Raw genomic sequence first — 20,267 nt, 5'->3', positions numbered from 1 at the left:
ACATCTGTCTGATCAGTGTAGTGTAGTACGCACTGGTCTCACATCTGTCTGATCAGAGTAGTTTAGTACGCACTGGTCACACATCTGTCTGATCAGTGTAGTGTAGTACGCACTGGTCTCACATCTGTCTGATCAGAGTAGTTTAGTACGCACTGGTCACACATCTGTCTGATCAGTGTACAGTGTAGTTTAGTACGCACTGGTCACACATCTATGATCAGTGTAGTTTAGTACGCACTGGTCACACATCTGTCTGATCAGTGTAGTTTAGTACGCACTGGTCTCACATCTGTGTGATCAGTGTAGTTTAGTACGCACTGGGCTCACATCTGTCTGATCAGTGTAGTTTAGTACACACTGGTCACACATCTGTCTGATCAGTGTAGTTTAGTACGCACTGGTCCCACATCTGTCTGATCAGTGTAGTTTAGTACGCACTGGTCCCACATCTGTCTGATCAGTGTAGTTTAGTACGCACTGGTCCCACATCTGTCTGATCAGTGTAGTTTAGTACGCACTGGTCCCACATCTGTCTGATCAGTGTAGTTTAGTACGCACTGGTCCCACATCTGTCTGATCAGTGTAGTTTAGTACGCACTGGTCCCACATCTGTCTGATCAGTGTAGTTTAGTACGCACTGGTCCCACATCTGTCTGATCAGTGTAGTTTAGTACGCACTGGTCCCACATCTGTCTGATCAGTGTAGTTTAGTACGCACTGGTCCCACATCTGTCTGATCAGTGTAGTTTAGTACGCACTGGTCCCACATCTGTCTGATCAGTGTAGTTTAGTACGCACTGGTCCCACATCTGTCTGATCAGTGTAGTTTAGTACGCACTGGTCCCACATCTGTCTGATCAGTGTAGTTTAGTACGCACTGGTCCCACATCTGTCTGATCAGTGTAGTTTAGTACGCACTGGTCCCACATCTGTCTGATCAGTGTAGTTTAGTACGCACTGGTCCCACATCTGTCTGATCAGTGTAGTTTAGTACGCACTGGTCCCACATCTGTCTGATCAGTGTAGTTTAGTACGCACTGGTCCCACATCTGTCTGATCAGTGTAGTTTAGTACGCACTGGTCCCACATCTGTCTGATCAGTGTAGTTTAGTACGCACTGGTCCCACATCTGTCTGATCAGTGTAGTTTAGTACGCACTGGTCCCACATCTGTCTGATCAGTGTAGTTTAGTACGCACTGGTCCCACATCTGTCTGATCAGTGTAGTTTAGTACGCACTGGTCCCACATCTGTCTGATCAGTGTAGTTTAGTACGCACTGGTCCCACATCTGTCTGATCAGTGTAGTTTAGTACGCACTGGTCCCACATCTGTCTGATCAGTGTAGTTTAGTACGCACTGGTCCCACATCTGTCTGATCAGTGTAGTTTAGTACGCACTGGTCCCACATCTGTCTGATCAGTGTAGTTTAGTACGCACTGGTCCCACATCTGTCTGATCAGTGTAGTTTAGTACGCACTGGTCCCACATCTGTCTGATCAGTGTAGTTTAGTACGCACTGGTCCCACATCTGTCTGATCAGTGTAGTTTAGTACGCACTGGTCCCACATCTGTCTGATCAGTGTAGTTTAGTACGCACTGGTCCCACATCTGTCTGATCAGTGTAGTTTAGTACGCACTGGTCCCACATCTGTCTGATCAGTGTAGTTTAGTACGCACTGGTCCCACATCTGTCTGATCAGTGTAGTTTAGTACGCACTGGTCCCACATCTGTCTGATCAGTGTAGTTTAGTACGCACTGGTCCCACATCTGTCTGATCAGTGTAGTTTAGTACGCACTGGTCCCACATCTGTCTGATCAGTGTAGTTTAGTACGCACTGGTCCCACATCTGTCTGATCAGTGTAGTTTAGTACGCACTGGTCCCACATCTGTCTGATCAGTGTAGTTTAGTACGCACTGGTCCCACATCTGTCTGATCAGTGTAGTTTAGTACGCACTGGTCCCACATCTGTCTGATCAGTGTAGTTTAGTACGCACTGGTCCCACATCTGTCTGATCAGTGTAGTTTAGTACGCACTGGTCCCACATCTGTCTGATCAGTGTAGTTTAGTACGCACTGGTCCCACATCTGTCTGATCAGTGTAGTTTAGTACGCACTGGTCCCACATCTGTCTGATCAGTGTAGTTTAGTACGCACTGGTCCCACATCTGTCTGATCAGTGTAGTTTAGTACGCACTGGTCCCACATCTGTCTGATCAGTGTAGTTTAGTACGCACTGGTCCCACATCTGTCTGATCAGTGTAGTTTAGTACGCACTGGTCCCACATCTGTCTGATCAGTGTAGTTTAGTACGCACTGGTCCCACATCTGTCTGATCAGTGTAGTTTAGTACGCACTGGTCCCACATCTGTCTGATCAGTGTAGTTTAGTACGCACTGGTCCCACATCTGTCTGATCAGTGTAGTTTAGTACGCACTGGTCCCACATCTGTCTGATCAGTGTAGTTTAGTACGCACTGGTCCCACATCTGTCTGATCAGTGTAGTTTAGTACGCACTGGTCCCACATCTGTCTGATCAGTGTAGTTTAGTACGCACTGGTCCCACATCTGTCTGATCAGTGTAGTTTAGTACGCACTGGTCCCACATCTGTCTGATCAGTGTAGTTTAGTACGCACTGGTCCCACATCTGTCTGATCAGTGTAGTTTAGTACGCACTGGTCCCACATCTGTCTGATCAGTGTAGTTTAGTACGCACTGGTCCCACATCTGTCTGATCAGTGTAGTTTAGTACGCACTGGTCCCACATCTGTCTGATCAGTGTAGTTTAGTACGCACTGGTCCCACATCTGTCTGATCAGTGTAGTTTAGTACGCACTGGTCCCACATCTGTCTGATCAGTGTAGTTTAGTACGCACTGGTCCCACATCTGTCTGATCAGTGTAGTTTAGTACGCACTGGTCCCACATCTGTCTGATCAGTGTAGTTTAGTACGCACTGGTCCCACATCTGTCTGATCAGTGTAGTTTAGTACGCACTGGTCCCACATCTGTCTGATCAGTGTAGTTTAGTACGCACTGGTCCCACATCTGTCTGATCAGTGTAGTTTAGTACGCACTGGTCCCACATCTGTCTGATCAGTGTAGTTTAGTACGCACTGGTCCCACATCTGTCTGATCAGTGTAGTTTAGTACGCACTGGTCCCACATCTGTCTGATCAGTGTAGTTTAGTACGCACTGGTCCCACATCTGTCTGATCAGTGTAGTTTAGTACGCACTGGTCCCACATCTGTCTGATCAGTGTAGTTTAGTACGCACTGGTCCCACATCTGTCTGATCAGTGTAGTTTAGTACGCACTGGTCACATCTGTCTGATCAGTGTAGTTTAGTACGCACTGGGCACATCTGTCTGATCAGAGTAGTTTAGTACGCACTGCTCTCACATCTGTGATCAGTTTAGTTTAGTACGCATTGCTCTCACATCTGTCTGATCAGTGTAGTTTAGTACGCACTGGTCTCCAGCAGCAGCAGCAGCTCGTCATGTGAATGGTGTTGAGGCGGCTCGGGGCTGAACTGCAGTCATGGGCTGTCGCTGGACGCTTCTGCTCGTAGGATCTCTTGAACCTCTGATTATTTATGATGTTTCACCGTCACGAATGGAGAAATTTCCCAGGAATGAAGGGTTGTTTTTTTGTCAACTTTGGCTGTTTCTGATTCGCGCGTCCCTTCAACAGCACTTTCATCAGCGACTTCACTTCACTTCACATGCTAACCGAAGCTAACTCAAATCAGCGCCAGATTCCCCGGACTCTGCAAGAGATTCATGATGTCATTATTTATTTTATTTCATTTCACTTTTATATTTTACTTCATCTTATCGACACACATGAATATATGAAGTTTTTATATCCCGAAATCAGAGAGTTTAATATGAATTCCTCAGTGGATTTATCGCTGAAGAAAGCGCTGAAAACTCCTCCGACACGACGAACTGCTGAGGTAAAAACACCCACAAAAATACCTTTTCACTACAGATATGACTAAAACAACCACGTTAGAATGTCTATAACTGGCGCTAAACTGAAATGTCAGCACAATGAAGCTTATTAGTTTCGATTCAGGACTCATTAAGAAGATCGTTGCAAAATTCATGAACTTACGTTAAGTTACGTTACTCGTGCTCGATGTTTGACCTTATATATTTGACTGTAGCTGTTTTATTGATTTGTTTGGGTTCTCTAAGTGATGTTTTTAAAAAAAAAATGTATGAGGTTATGTAGTACAATGACAGATGTTCAGCTGCTCCACAGACTGATTCTCAGTAGTGTTGTTACGTTCGTGAACGAATCTTTTTGGTGAACGAATCGTTCTCGTTCACGTAATCCATTGACTCATATTTCTCGTTCACTGAAATTCCTCCCTCCACAGCAGCGCGGCGCTATTGGCTGCGCATGCGCAGATCAGTGAACCGGGTAGCTCTGTGGACTGTTTCATCCTGTCAAAGAATGACTAAACCTCGAGCCAATAGCCTTCGAGTATGAGATGTGACGGACCATGTGATTTGTTGAATGTAGTGAACGAATACGCCCTTCACTGAACGAGTTTCTTTTGAGTCTGAAGGAGATCGAGAGATCTTCTCGTTCGTGAATGAAATGACTGAACTGGTACATATCTCGTTCGTGAACGAAAAGAATGAGAGTGTACTGGGTCAGTCGGCCATTAAGCATGTCAATCTCGATCAGCAATCAGCAGAAAGCGGATGCAAAGCGCAGGTATAGGTACTGTGCAAATAAACTTGTTTATATATTCATATTTAGCATACAGAACATAACTCAACGTTTAATCCCCGATTTATGAATGTTTAAATGTCTGACCAAACAATTAAAATGTTAAATATGCAAGAAAACCTTGTGCTTTGGTCATCTGAACAATTTATTTAGACTTTATTTATTTAATGAGTAGATTATGCACACATTTTAATAAAGCCAAATCAGTTTTTTGTAATAAGTGAATACGTTCGTTGACTTAAGACATAACAGATAAGACACTCTTTTTCGCCACCTGCTGGCGTATTTATGTAATATGAAGAAATGGTCACTGAACGAATCAGTGAACGAATCTGAATGAATCATTTTGGTGAACGAACTGAAAATGAACGAATCTCTTGAAAGAATCAAAATTTCCACCACTAATTCTCAGTGAAGTAAAACTGCAGTTATTGATCAGTAAACATTAGCTCAAAGTTTGAACATTTGAAAGAAGCTTCAAGTGTCTCAAGTCTCAAAGTGTCTCAAATGTCTCAAGTCATTTATTAATGACAGAAATCAATGAAACTTTACTGCATTTCAGCGGTGCAGCCGCGGGCTGTGTCTCAAATCCTATTGAGCTGACTAACTAGACATCGAAATTTCAGGGGAAGTTGCTAAAGGAAGGTTGATTTGTTGCTAAATGATGTTGTGAAGACATTGCGTGATGACGTCATTACGTAATCACGATGCAGAATTGTCAAATCTCAGCAAAAACATAAATATATATTTTATATATGTTAATTTAGATTTGTTCGTAGCAATATAAATGCGTAATATAATATTAAAATTTAAATAACTATTTTTAAATCCATTGAATTATCGAAAACGTACACATTTTTGAACATTACAATTTAAGTTTTATACTTTGAAGCAGTGTATTAATAGTTAGTTAGTATGCTGCACTCTAAGAAAAGTAAAAAAAAAAAAAAGCACAATCTACTGTGTTAATATGAAGGAATTTTCTGGATTGATTTTTCCACAGGTTTTTGTACCTGCATTTTTAATTACGCATTGTATTTTGTGTTTTCGGGTTACAACGGATAACGGATAATTACTAGCACCTTTTCCATTTTTCTACATATTTTTCTTACAGTGTACTGTAAGAAACAGTGTAACTCATCAACAATCGCAGGTACAAGCTACTAACAAAGTGTCTCATAAATGAAAAATAACAGTATTCCATTATTATTATTATTACTATTAAACAATTGCAAATAGCAGCTAACTTAATTCCTGTAATGTGTGTACTGCTAGGCATCTTTGGTTTCCTCTTTTTGTGTAATTTAAATGGTAAATTGTGCCTTTTTATCGTTTGAGTCACTTATCAAAAGTTGCTAAAAGCTGCCAAATAAATTAAAAAAAATAGCTACATTTGTTGCTAGGTGCTTTGGAAGAAAAAGTTGCTAGGGTAGTCGGAAAAGTTGCTAAATTTAGCAACAAAATTGCTAAGTTGGCAACACTGCATCGACTAGCATTTCTGGGCCTCGCGATCTAAATTTTTTTTATTTGCAGAGTAAGTCTGGGTCATGGTATTAAAAGCATGTTGTAAGTTTGGCCTAAGACAGCTCAATATCAGTTCAAAGTGCAAAGGTTTGTTTTATTCCAGAGCTCAACAATAAGATTTATTTTCAACCAGCCAATAATTGAGATGCTCACTTGCCCTGCCAAAATGATGACAGGGTTTCTGTGGGTCCTAAAAAAGTCTTAATTTGCCCTTCCACAAATCCAGGCCTTAAAAGGTCTTCAATCAGAGCAGAAAGTCTTACATTCATTAAGTCATGGCATTAAATGTTGCATGCACTGCAATAAATGAATATCATCCAAGATTTCTTTCTTATGTCATTTTGCTTCTCAAGTAAATGTATCTTGGTTTAAGAATCTTTACTGATGAAAAACAACACATTTTTGCAGTGTAATCAGAAGGCAGAGTAAAAGTTATTTCCATATTCTAGTCGTTGGGATCAGAGCTATTCAAGCCTAAAGCTATTTCTTTTAGTAAGATGGTGTAAAAAGTATTTTCAAACTTTGAAGTGTTGCTAATACAACTCATTGTGTACACTATAGAAATGTCCATTTAGAGACTTTTGACGTATTGTGTTCCCTTCAGTTCATTCCTTAAATGTCTTGGTCTTAAAAGGTGTTTAAAAAGTCTTAAATTTACCTTCATAAACATAAAATAGTTGTTTTTGATTACAGAAAGCTGGAAATGATCTATATTGTAACTACATAAATTTAATAAAAACATTATCCACTTTTAAAAAAATATATAATTTTGCTAGAAATATATATATTTTTTAATAAAATGTTTTATTTCCAACATTTTTGTGAATTCAAATAATTTGTTTCTTTACAAAAATCTGGAAATGATCTATATTGCAACTACATCAATTTAATAAAATGGGTGCAAACACTGGTTTGTAGTTTTCAGCATATCCTTAATGATGTTTTCAAGGCCATCACAAGTGATTTTTGTAATTTTAACCAAAGCTCATCTGTATTAACCAGTTAGATATCATGCTCTTGGTGACATATCAGCAGGATTTGCAATGACAGAATACGACAGAAAACCGAACGGCTTGCGTTTGCAATGCGCTAAAAGAGGTTTTTTAGTGGCAATAAAAGGGCAGCTGGCCCAAAACTGTGCCACCCTTGTTGTCGAGTTTGATAAAGCAGGTCACTTCCGTGCCATTTTTGGGAAGTGAGTTAAGAAACCAAGAGAAGCTGGTTTAGGGCTGGTCGTCTGTGCTTCATTGAGAGCTTTCACAGTCTCTCATGTCTTTCTCCAGAACAGCGAGTGTGTGTTTACAGGTAGCGTACAGCGCTGCAGGTGTGGGCGCTTTCTTTCCGATTGTCTGAGTGCAGTGAAAGCTGCTAATCAGACTAACAAACACAAACTGCACCAGCTCTCATTGCTCTGATACTGAGTTTCCAGATGGGTCCAGATGGGTGTGTCGAGTATTACGTAAGAGCAAAACAAATATTCCTTGTCTCAATTTCCATAGCATTATGCCGCCCACCTCGTCCCTCAGGCTGCTTTGCCTGATGGGAGTTTGATGGTGCGCTCAGATGTGGTGAACTGCTAAAGACAGTGCAGACTCAAAACGCACGTTGTGGCACAAATAAAATTCTCAAAATCCAGCAGCCTATTGCACAAAACCCTTGATGGTCAGGAAATCCTTAGCGATAATTTACTCATAAGTGCTGCCTTAGCTTAAGGGTTTTTGAGCAGATATTTAGATTTAACAGAGGACCTGTAAAGTTATTGTGAGTGTGCATTTGAACTGATTTTTGCTTGTGAAAATTTTATTAGTGTGGATGGTTCACGTGGAGTTGCTCCATTCAGTTTAAAGCAAGTTTGTGTTTACGTTCAGCAGGCTCTTGTGTTTGTTCACATGTGCTGGACAGTTTTTCTCAATAATACTTTTGCACGTGTAAAATGTTTTTTAATTAATAAATAAATTACTGAGTGCACCTAATGGTGATTAAGTATATGCTTACTACAATTTCTACTCTTAATTGCCATTGGAACTTTAATTAACTTTAACTTTAATCCATTTTAATTGGTCTGGTTTACAGGTTTAAATTTTTCTGGACTCTGTTTTTATATAGTATTAATTAAAAAAGCATGTCTAATTAATTGAAACCGTAACACTTATACAATTTAACTATTTATTAAAAAGTTTAACAAAAAATATTTTCTTACTTTTTTGAACGAAATGAGTTAAAACAAATTGTAAATGAAAAATGTGAATAACCTTTTATTATTTCTCAGACAAAATGCTGCAAATTTCTTTGTGGAATTGAAATATCATGTCAAATAAAAAAAAAAAACAACAGTTACATTTTAAAACAAATCCCAAATCAAATAAATTAATTAAAGGTGGGGTAAGCGATTTTTCAAAAACGCTTTAGAAAACTGATTTGGGCCGACTAGCAAAACAAACTTGTAGCCAATCAGCAGTAAGGGGCGTGTCTACTCATGATGTGGAGGAGAGAGCGTTCAGTGCACAGGATGGACATTAGCGAGCCGAGCGACAGAAAGATAGAGATGGTGGATAAAAAAACAAAAGAGGAAAACGTCTGCGGAACAAAAGAAGGCTTAAGGCATTAAGGCAAGAAGTAGGACTCGTGTAAATATCGGATCAGCTTTCCAGTGCTGGAGAGAACTCAAGGAGCGGAAGGCCTGCGATCGGACGCAGAGGTTGCTTTGTTTCTTCTCGATCGGTGAGTAACACCGTGTCTGCGCCGCAACAGCTAAAGTCTATCTTGTACACTGGACGCGACAAAGCGACCGTTGAAAATCATTTGAAATTTGTGTCAATACGTCATGAATAGAACGCAGCAGCAGTTTTCTGTCTGGGGATTATCAGGAAATATCAATAGAAAGTCTCTTGTCCAGTCAGGGGATTTGTCGTGTCGTGCCGCGCTGCATCCAGTGTAGACACTAGATATGTATATATATATCTATATGGTGGACAGCATCACTGATTATAATGCGTTCCATAGTATTTTGTCGTGCCGCGCCACTCGCGTCCGGTGTAGACACGGTGTAACATTGGTTTTGCTTTGTTTCACAGAACTAATCGTTGTCTGGGTTGCGTACGTATGTGTGGGGCGGAGCTATCAAAATAGGGGCGAGACCCTTTTGGGGTAGGGGCGTGTTTGTTTTGGTGATTTCAAATGTCAACATTGGCTACCAGAAATCGCTTACCCCACCTTTAATAATACAAATAAAAGGCAAAAGTGCATTTGAAGCAAAACCAGAATGGTCTGACTTTAGTTTTGTGATACTACATAAAATATCTGAATGAAACAAAACCAGCAGATGGACTGAGACGTAAATTCACTCTCTGCCAGCAGGTGGCGCTTATGGAACAGCAGCGATACAGTGTTTCCTTGGTTACCGGTGTAAACAAAGCATGAAATTATCATTACATCATTATGCATCATTACATTACTATTAAGAGCCTATGAAATCTTTATTTTTGCTCAGATTCTGTTTTATTGTTCTCAAAGCATCATGCGTGCTTCAGTATGTGTAGTAGCCCAAACCGTGAAACGTAAATTCCATGATATTCCGTGATATACCGTAAATTCCATTTTTATGACTGGATTCCATCCGCATTTTTCGCATCATCATGCGATCAAAGGGCCTTAAAATTATTTCGTAGCCTGCTTTGAGAACCCCTGGTGTGAGAGACTGAACACTGTCAGTTTGTCCTCTCGCGCTCGGCGGGACGCACAGAAACCCCATCAGCGCATTAGTCTTTCTGTTTGAGCGGCCCACACCCGTGGAGCTCCTGACCGGCACATGCTTTATTTTTAACTGCAGCGGTGCAGAACATCACCCAACCGATCTGATCTTCTGTATTCATTTCTGTAGCTGCAGATCCTGGTGAAGGCTTATCAGACACTTCTGCTTTACACGACTTTCTGGCGAAAGTGAATCTAGCAGCCTGTGTGAAATGCGCTAGGCTGTACTACTGTCCTCTCATTCTGCATCAGTACAAATACGTGCACGCGTTGCGCGTGTTTTGCTTGCTTGAGTGTTTCTGCATTATATGAGTGGCTTTGGAATATAAATCGCAGCACGTTTCAGATGAAAAAACGCGACTTCTATTTCTGAAAATATCACAGTTAGGAGATTTATAATGAGTGGTTCCCTGCATTATTACAGCAAAGCGCGTGATTACAGAACTAAGCCGCTGCAATGGAGCAGCTCCAATGCTATTAAATTAAAGATGATGTACCATAGAGTAAAAAAATGTACAGTGAAAGTAACAAAAACTTGTCAAATACATTTTAATGGGAATAATTAAGTGTGAAAATAACCGAAGGATATACAGTGAAACCAAAAATGATTCAGAGACCAGATATAATTTTTAAATATTTTTTTACTAGTGGGTGCAGGACACTATCGTTTATTTATGCAAGTGAGGACAGCAAAATAAAGTAAACTGTGACAAATCATACCCAAAAATTCTTCATACAGTGGACTACCAGTAAAATTGATACAGATTTGCGACCAAAAATTATTCAGACCGAGTGGGAAAAAAACTGAAGTTGAGGTTTTCATGAAGCTGGATGACTTTGATAAATTAAGTTAACCAACTAACATTATACATACTCTTTTGGTTTCTGTACCCAATATTTAAAAAATGTACAAATGCAATAAAAATATTGGTATCGTTACTCGGTATTGGCAAGTACCAAAAATAAAAGTATCGGTATCGGGCGAGTACTGGAAAAAGTGGTATCGGTGCATCCCTAATTGACACCGAATGTGATGTTTCTTATCCTGACACTTTCTCCAGCCCTTTAATAGAGTAACTAACAAATATTCAATAAATACACCTGTGAATTGAGTGCAAATTTTTATTAACATTTTAGCCATTAATTTGTCCCTCATATCATACGCAAGCAGGTTGTTGTGTGCTTAGTTATTGTTGATCCACACATTGTGTGTGTGTGTGTTTCAGGCCTTTTAGCATAAGAAAACACTGAATCAATGAGAATGAGTCGAACTCATTCAGCTGCCTGTCATGTGACTCTGTGGGCTAATTTTTCATATTGAGCATGGTCGAAGCTCAAAAGCTGTCAGAAGGCTAAAACGAAATTATAATTTTTTACTTAAATCTTACTGTTCAAATTTCAGTTCGAATAGATTCACAGGTAAAAACTACTGTTTGTCCATTAGGCTTAAGAGAGCACAAGCAACTAGAATCCAAATATCTTAACAAAATAAATATCTTAATAGAGAAATTAATTTCTTAGTTTCTGCATGTTCTAATGAGTGATATTGTTTCAAATCATGAAACAGGTTTGTGTTGCCTGACTTTGATGACTCGTATCTTCAGCACAGTTTAGTGCAGTCTGCAATATTAATAATATTACATTTTTTTTGTCTCTTAGAAATGCACATTTGACCATAGCTTAAGTTGACAGTAGTAGTAGCTTGAGTTAGGATGCAGATGTAAATTTATGTTCACACAATGTGTTTAAAAGCACAGTTTTTCCTGATGACTAAACTGAGTGTCTAATAGAGCCGGATGAATAGTCAAAATAAAACCAAAATCGCGATACAACTTTGTGTGATTATGAAATGGCAAAGGCTGTGTCATACGTCAGACTGAGGCTGTAAACTGACTCCATGTTGAACTACAATGCCAGTAGGTCACGTATGTCCATAAGCTGTGCTGGTAAAAGACAAAACCAACATAAGAGGACAGAGAATGAGGTCAAACCTGAAATGTTAGTTTTGCATTGTTTTGATCTCGAGGCATGCTGGGAATGTGAGCGGCTCTTTTTACAGAACTTTTTGATACATTGTGGAGTCCTTATGAACCATTCACCAGTTTCCCATTAACTACCTCATAGAAACTACCTAGAATAATCAAACAAAACAAAAAAAACCCAAACATGTTATTACATTAAAGTTATAGTTTGGTTTTGCACAGAATAAACTGTTACAAAAGATCTCTAGTTCAAATAAATGCTGTTCTTTTGAACTTTGTTCATCGAAAATCCTGAAAAATATATTGTGTTGTGTTTTCCACAAAAAATATAAAACGGCACAATTGTTTTCAGCTTTGATAATAATCGGAGATGTTTCTTGAGCAGCAAATCAGCAAATCATATTTGAATGATTTCTGAAGGATCATGTGACACTGAAGACTGGAGTAATGATGCTGAAAATTCAGATTTGATCACAGGAATAAATTACATTTTACAATATAATTACACAGAAAAACGGTCATTTCAATTCTAACAATGTTTAACAATTTTGCTGCATTTTTGATCAAATAAATGCAGCCTTAGTGAGCAGAAGAGACTTCTTTCAAAAACTTTTGAATAGTGAATATTCAGATGATGTTCTGAAGATCAGTAAAGAAGCATCAGGTCGTCTCAATATGCAAAGACTCTTATTTTGAAATGGCAGATGGTCTAAGGCTAAAGAGTTGTAAAAACTCTGAAAATCTTTTAGAGCTAATAATTTAATTAAAAAAACAAACCTATTACACATTAATGAATAAATCTGTATATATAAAATTATTTAATTTACAAGTGTCATGTTATTTTTTTTAATTAATGTAAGCTATAGCTTCTGATTTGTAAATCAAAACATACTCATGATTTTATGACATTGATACTGCTTTATTAATTTAGAAACACACGTTTCTTAGAGATATTTATGTATTTTACTTTTATTTTGTTACAAGTAGGCCAACAGCGCCCCCCTATGTAAATAAAACGGCTTATCAGAGACATATCAGCATAATTTTTCATATCGGGCCGATGCCGATATTTAAATTTTAAGCCATTATCGGCCGATTCCGATATCGGTCCGATAAGAACGTGCATCCCTACTAAAGACAGTCAGTTCCCCTCAGAGAAACATTCATATAAACTCCTACTCCAATTGTATCGTGATTTTTTTGGCATCTCAACCGATTTGAATCGTCACGTATTTGAATCGATTTTCAACTGGCTTGCGGTTCATCGTTACATCCCTAGTACTGACACAAAGTTCAAATGATTTGCAACGGTCGCTTTGTCGCATCCAGTGTAGACAGACTTTAGCTGTTGCAGCGCGGGGAGGTGCGACGCGTCCGGTGTCGACACGGTGTCTGTGTGTGAGCATTTCGATTATCATGCGTCAGTAAAGCCGGTTCTGTGATTAGTAGTAAATCTCCATCACCTGCTTTCAATTGGAGCGGCATTTACTACACAGAGCCGTAGTTCACTGACAAGCTACGCAATATCGCGTTCATTATCGCAGGCTAGACTTGTGCCGGTATTCGGTAATGCGATATATCACGGTAATGAATATGCACAATATTGTTATCGTGGGCACTTCCGTAATAAAAGCATTAGCAATTAATCGCAACATGAAAATTTGATACCGGCATATCCCTATCGCAGGCGATGGAGATTTACTACTAATCACAGAACAGACTTTACTGACGAGATGCGCATGATAATCGCATTTGATTATTTGCACAGCCCTAAATATAAATATAACAATCAGTATACTAAACATTGCACATCCTGCGATGTGCCTTTGTGGATGCGCAAATCACAATATCAATGCTGAAACGATATATCGTGCAGCCCTAGTAATCGTACTATTGTTTTAATTGAATAATGTGAGTATAGAGCTTTTTATGTCTCATAATCACACAGCAGCCTTGGGACTGAATGCACAAACACGTCAACTACAGCAATTACACATACACATCTACAACTACAGCTTACACGTTTGTATTTGTGACTAAGTATTGGTGACTCAGAAGGCCCTGTAATGTTTTGTTTATCATCTGAAATGTACTGTGACTTATATTCCAATGAAATATGAAATAATGAAATATAATTTCAAATGGCATAGAAATATACACACATATCATATCAGTTGGGGAACTAAAATACATGTTTATAGTGTTTAGAAAGTTTCTAAATGTGTTGTTTTATTTACTGGTATTTTACATTTTTTTCTTCAATGTAATAAAATACAACTTCAAAGCAAAATGCAATTGTGACATATACGTGTTTTTTCCTCTCAACAGTGCAATTTCATTAGTCAGGTGGGACGTTTTTTTTTCCAGGTGACACGTGTGCCACTGTGCAGCACTAATGTTCAGTGGGTTTAACAACCAATTTGCTCTATATTGTCAAGAATTATATGTAGGCCTATTGCATCACTAAACCGTCGATATTGACGCCAGCAGATGCTTGCCACAAACGCTTTCTCTGATTGAGACTGGATCAATCCTTAAATCTTAAACTATACCACTGCAGACAGTACACAAGACATGGTTCATTTCATGCTGATCTGCCCGATCCTGATCATTGGACTGATGGTTTAGTGCTGCGGTGTATTGTGGGAGCGTACTGCAACAAGTCAGAGCACGTAAGAAGTATGTGCTTTGCATGTTCTGTTTCCCATGTCATTTAGCGCACTAGAGCTGTTCTTGTGGCCCACGGCTCTGAAGCATCTGCATCATAGTGTTGTCAGAAATGTAGATTTTTTTCATGCATATTGATACTGAAATATCTGAAACTGTTTCAGTACTCATTTTGTGCAGCATTGTTACACTAATACTGTACCAGCTGCTCTTTCTCGCTCTCTGTTCTCTCTGACAGTGAGCCGACACACCGCAGTCTGAGTATTTAAATGAAATAAGTATAGCAGGGTCAGAAAAGAACTTTTGTCAGTGTTGTTGAGATTTGTGTTCTTTGCTGAATTCTTGCGCTTCACGCTGGATCTCACAGCACTGGTCATGTGATCGAGACCAATCACATATATGCTTATAGATATTGCATGACGGATGAGTGGGAAAAGTCACGTGACTGAAACAGATGGATAATGTGTCTGTATCACGAGTCGTTGTTTTCACCGTTACTTCTGCAGATGAACAGTGATTGCGTAACTTTCCATCTTCTCCATAGCTGCGGGAAGGTTTGTGTTTCCCATTTGGTTTAGCGTGGCATGGCTCCTGCCCTCATGACTTTCCATGCCACACGGCACTTTCCTTCTGTCTGCGCCATCGTCGCCTATTTCACTCATTATTCTTCTGATGAAGATCAGTGCTCACGCTCCTCACTGTGAGTGTAATTAGTTTAGCAGAAGACAGTCTTGATGAAAACACTTCACAGGCCCCAGTATACATGACCAGCTACATTCATGCTGCAGAATGTGCCGTCACAGGGCATTCTGGGTGCTTTCATACTGGCCCAACTTCTGCAATTCAGTGTGCATATGTGGGATGTTTGACGTATTTTATAGTCCAGCAGGCAAAACTGGAGCAGAACTGCAGCTTTTTTGATTGTGTTGGCATTCTTTTCACAATTAAGTGATACGTTTTGAAAGCTCCCGAATGATCACACTTGTAATGCCAGTCATTCTTTTAAAATCTGGTCTCGTGCTTTCATTACAATTGCACATATTTTCTTTCAAGTCATATATTATATACAAAAACAGGTTTATTAACAGGTAATTACAACATTTGGTTTAATCACCCGAAACACAACTGTATGATCTTCTTTTAATTTAGTACATTCCTTTAATCAGTTAATTCAGTGGCGAACAATATTTATGTGTTTCTACAATTTTCGGATATAATTTACAAATTACAAATCTCTCTCTCTCTTTGTCAACTTTAAGTGCAACTTGAGCTTTACTATCATTCTGCTATTACACAGACACCTCACAGGAAAATATGAAAATGTGCTGAACATGTGCTCACCCTCAGGCCATCCAAGATGTAAATGGGTTTGTTTCTTCATTGGAACGGATTTGGAGAAATTTAGCATTACATCTCTTGCTTTGTTTATTGCAATGACACAGCTTTTCATTTGAGAAGATGTTAACTGGTGGACTGGAGTGGTGTGGATTACTTGTGGATTATTGTGATGTTTTTTGTCAGCTGTTTGATGGCATGTAATGCTACGTTTCTCAGACAGCAGAAAAAGAAACATTCATGGAAAACAGTGCAAGAAAACATTAAGGGCATGAGGATGTTAATGGTACACAAACATGATGTTTCGGTACATACCTCGGTTTTGACGTCACCGTTTGGTATGGTTTCGGTACAGCAGGAGGACATTTTTTTTTTAAATTAAACAATGGTTTATTGAACAAATTGCTTTTCCTTTAAATAAATTCAGTTACAATTAAAATGTTCTTAGGGATAAAATGTACCTCAGCTTCTGCTCTAAACTATAGGGAGCCCTTTTACATCACTATAAGGTTAGCCCAAACTTAAATTCAAATACTATTTATTTTTAACAATAATAATCAACACTCAAATTAAAAATTTGTATGCAAACATGTAAATTGCACATAATGCAGTTTTTAAAGTAACTTCTAAATTATACAATTTCTATTTGTTGTTGAAATCATTTACACAGTGGCTGCCAACTTGTTTCATAAAAGATTTATTTAAACATACATTAAATAATTAAGACATCACTAAAAGGTAAAGTAAAATATAATGAAGTATATAGGCTAGTCTAATATTTCTCAAAATGCTCTTCTCTAGACTTTCTCATTTCTCTAGCAAATAAAGAGCTGTAGACACTGAAGACTTGCCTGAGGTAAATGAAATGCTACGACATTTTGTTTACAAGCTGTTTTATTGACGTCTTTCCGCAATTTAAACACGTGACTGAGCTATTACGTGAGATGTTCATTCATGTTTATTTCGCGTTAAAACTAGTAGTAAAGATGAAGGGATTCATTCGTGCTCCGTGCTGCCATTAGAACTAGTGGTCGACCGATATTGGTTTTTTGACAGCTGATGCCGATATCTTGGAAAGCAGGGTGGCCGATATAAAGCCGATATAATTTTATGTATTTTAATTTATATATAAGACATTTAAAATCATTTGAAAATGGATTCGGGATTCATATTTTTTCAAATAAAGCCATGGTAACACTCATTTTACATACTGCACACAGTGGAAATGACATGAATATGGCAGTGGTCAAATGCATAAAGCGCAGCATGATTTAAAATCACTAGTTAAAAGTTTGTCGATCGCGCGTCTCCAGTGAAGCTGAACTCTCCACCTGTCCGTATTCAATTAGCACGGATCGACCATCACACAGAGAACACGCGATCATGCTTGTGAAATTAAATGTTCATTAGACATTCAAAGATTTGTTTAAATGATATAAATACGTATTTATACGCATAAATACGCATTCATAAATGGTATTTGCTGAATGCTGACGGCAGACGATAAAGTATTATAATGCTTGCCTTTCTATTACTAATAATATATAAGCAATCGTTATAATACTTTTTGTATACATTTTAATTCCTTTGTTTATCCGTTCTATCTGATTATTAGATAGACTTCTATTCATATTAGACAGAACTGTTAACAACGACAGCGAACAAGAGGGAGAATGTGAGCACTGTGTGCTCAGGCACTGCTGCTCTCAGCGCCATCAAAATAAAAGTCCGTCGCTAGGGATGGGCGTATCGATCCGAAGTATCGATATATCGATACTGATGCGAGTATCGAAAGTATCGATACTCAAACAAAAAATATCGATACTAAGGTGCATTTTATTTTTTTTTATGCATAATAGTAACCCTAGAATGTGATCAAACTGTTTAAAATAGCGGGGCTAAGGTATATAAAAATTTTTAAGACTGCAGAAATATGTTAATTCAGTATACACATTATCCCACCGGTTACAATTGTGACTGACCATAAAATACAATTTTTCACACACTTTTCCCAAAAAAATAAATAAAATTATTGATTATTTCAAAGTGTTACTAATGACACATCATTTGGATATTTTCATGTCTGGGAATAATTTGGGATTAAACGGGTTAAAATGCGTTTTAAACATAAAGTTAAGTGGTTTTCATTACCCATATTACTCTTAGTAATTTAATAATTTAATACATTTCATAATTTAAAAGTTTAGTGCAGAAGTATCGAATCGGTATCGATATCGACGATACTGCCTTGAAAAATATCGGTATCGTATCGAAAACAAAATAAGGGGTATCGCCCATCCCTATCCGTCGCGCCGTCAGAAATAAAAGTCCCACCTCAAACGCATCGGCCAAACAGGAAAACTTATCGGCCGATGCCGATATTTAAAAAATGCCAAAAATGAAAAATGGCGATATATCGGTTGTCCACTAGTTAGAACTGAGGGGTTTATACAGCAATCTGTCACGCCACATCAAAGAGCGCCAAAACGGCATTTATTGTCTGAATTTCTTGAAAAAATTGAATGATTTGTTGGGTACACATGCGTACCGAACCAAAAGACTTTCGGTATGAATACGTGCACCATTACACCCCTAATACTCAATATACACAACAATATAATACCTACAGTATACAATAAAATAAATTATGTTCAGACTACTGAATATACATATGTTTCTCAGGTGACTCTGGGTAGCAGTCTGCTTGTTTGGTGCATGCCAGTCGCACCAGAGTTTATTTTAATTGGACCAAACCTGTCCTTACAGTCCTGTGTCACAACAAACTCCATGCAAAGTCCGGGATTGGTTTCATTTCACCTCTAGAGTGAGCTATTGTACTGTTTTCTCCATTGGCGACCATGGAGGAATTAAAAAGAAAATCACAAACTATCAGTATTTTCCGCACAATCGAAAAAATGGTGCCTATTAATCCGTAAAAATGAAGTATCGTTCCACTTCTAATCTGGAGCAATGATCCTGTTTTCAAGGTTACGTTTCAAACACTAGGAGTCATGAGTAGATGTTGTTTTCAGTTCAGATGTTTGTTTACTTGTTTCTGAATGGATGTTTTGTAGTGAAGTGCACAATGACTGCTCTGTCCAGACATGAGTTGAAGTGTGTTGTGGTGGTGGAAGTAGCATCGTCGGTTTGCTCATGTATCTCTTATTGTCTGTGCTGTTTGATCTGTTTTATTTGGTCTTTGTCAGTATTTCCATGTGGCAGCGCTGTGTGAATCACAGGTGGCAGAGAAGCCTTTCAAAGATTTTACTAGAATCCAGAGATGAAACCCGAGTATTGATAAGAATTTTAAAAGCAAGAGACTTATAAATCAAATACAACCTGCTCAGTGTTACAAGTAACATGAGTTATGTAATCAGATTACTTTCCCCAAGTAACCAGTAAAGTAACATATTACTTTTTAATTTACAAGAAAATATCTGAGTTACTTTTTTTTTTTTTAAATAAGTAATGCCAGTTACTTTGCTTTCCCATGTATTGACTGACAGCTCTCTTGTTCTCATGTTAAGAGAAATCAGGAGTAAGTGCAGAGGCGTTGTGTGTGCTGTGTAAACATGATGTTACTGTAGTTCTAGACTGAATATGAACATGCATTCCTCAAAATGAATAAAAACACAAACCTGCAATAACTAATGTTAAATAACACAAATATCCTTTATGTATCTAAATTCCATTTTATTAACCAATGTCTTTGCTGCTGACCTTCAGTGATCCAATTCAACCTTACTAATAAGCAAAAATGACTTTAGATAAACATAACCTTTGTTTCACTTTTTTTTATTGCTGAAGAGTAGGGGTGTAACGGTACACAAATATGACAAATAAAAAAATAAATAATTGTATGCAAACATGTAAACTGCACATAATGCAGTTTTTAAATTAATTTATAAATAATAAAATTTCTAAGCTATTTGTTAAAATATATTCAATTACACAATGGCTGTCATAGCATGTTTCATAACAGATTAATTTAAACATACTGTACATTAAATAATTAAGACTAACAGGTTTAGTAAAATATAATGAGTATATGGTGTAATATTTTGCAAAATGCTCCTCTCTAGACTTCTTTTCTCTAGTGAACTAACGAGCTGTGGACACTGATGACTTGCTAAGGTAAATTAAATGCTGCGTGACATTTTATTTCCATGCTGTATTGTTGATGTCTTTCCGCGGTTGAAACACTGATTGAGCAATTACATGAGGCATGAGATGTTCAGTCATGTTTATTCGCGTTAAAACTA

The 20,267-nt window shown here is 38.2% G+C and overlaps 1 protein-coding gene across 3 annotated transcripts in view; it reads left to right on the top strand.

The window, feature by feature from the left end:
• Positions 1 to 3,480: 3,480 nt before the first annotated feature.
• Positions 3,481 to 20,267, top strand: part of LOC107661689 (rap guanine nucleotide exchange factor 6-like) — a 108,545-nt gene continuing 91,758 nt past the window's right edge. For all 3 annotated transcript variants that reach the window (XM_016451415.1, XM_016451414.1, XM_016451413.1), the window contains exon 1: positions 3,481 to 3,959. In XM_016451415.1, the coding sequence (XP_016306901.1) occupies positions 3,726 to 3,959 (234 nt within the window). In that variant the 5' untranslated portion in view covers positions 3,481 to 3,725. The remainder of the gene's footprint in view (positions 3,960 to 20,267) is intronic.

Source organism: Sinocyclocheilus anshuiensis, unplaced genomic scaffold, assembly GCF_001515605.1.
Source record: "Sinocyclocheilus anshuiensis isolate Anshui unplaced genomic scaffold, SAMN03320099.WGS_v1.1 scaffold207, whole genome shotgun sequence".
Taxonomy (NCBI): Eukaryota; Metazoa; Chordata; class Actinopteri; order Cypriniformes; family Cyprinidae; genus Sinocyclocheilus; species Sinocyclocheilus anshuiensis.
This window is presented reverse-complemented; position numbering and strand designations above follow the sequence as displayed.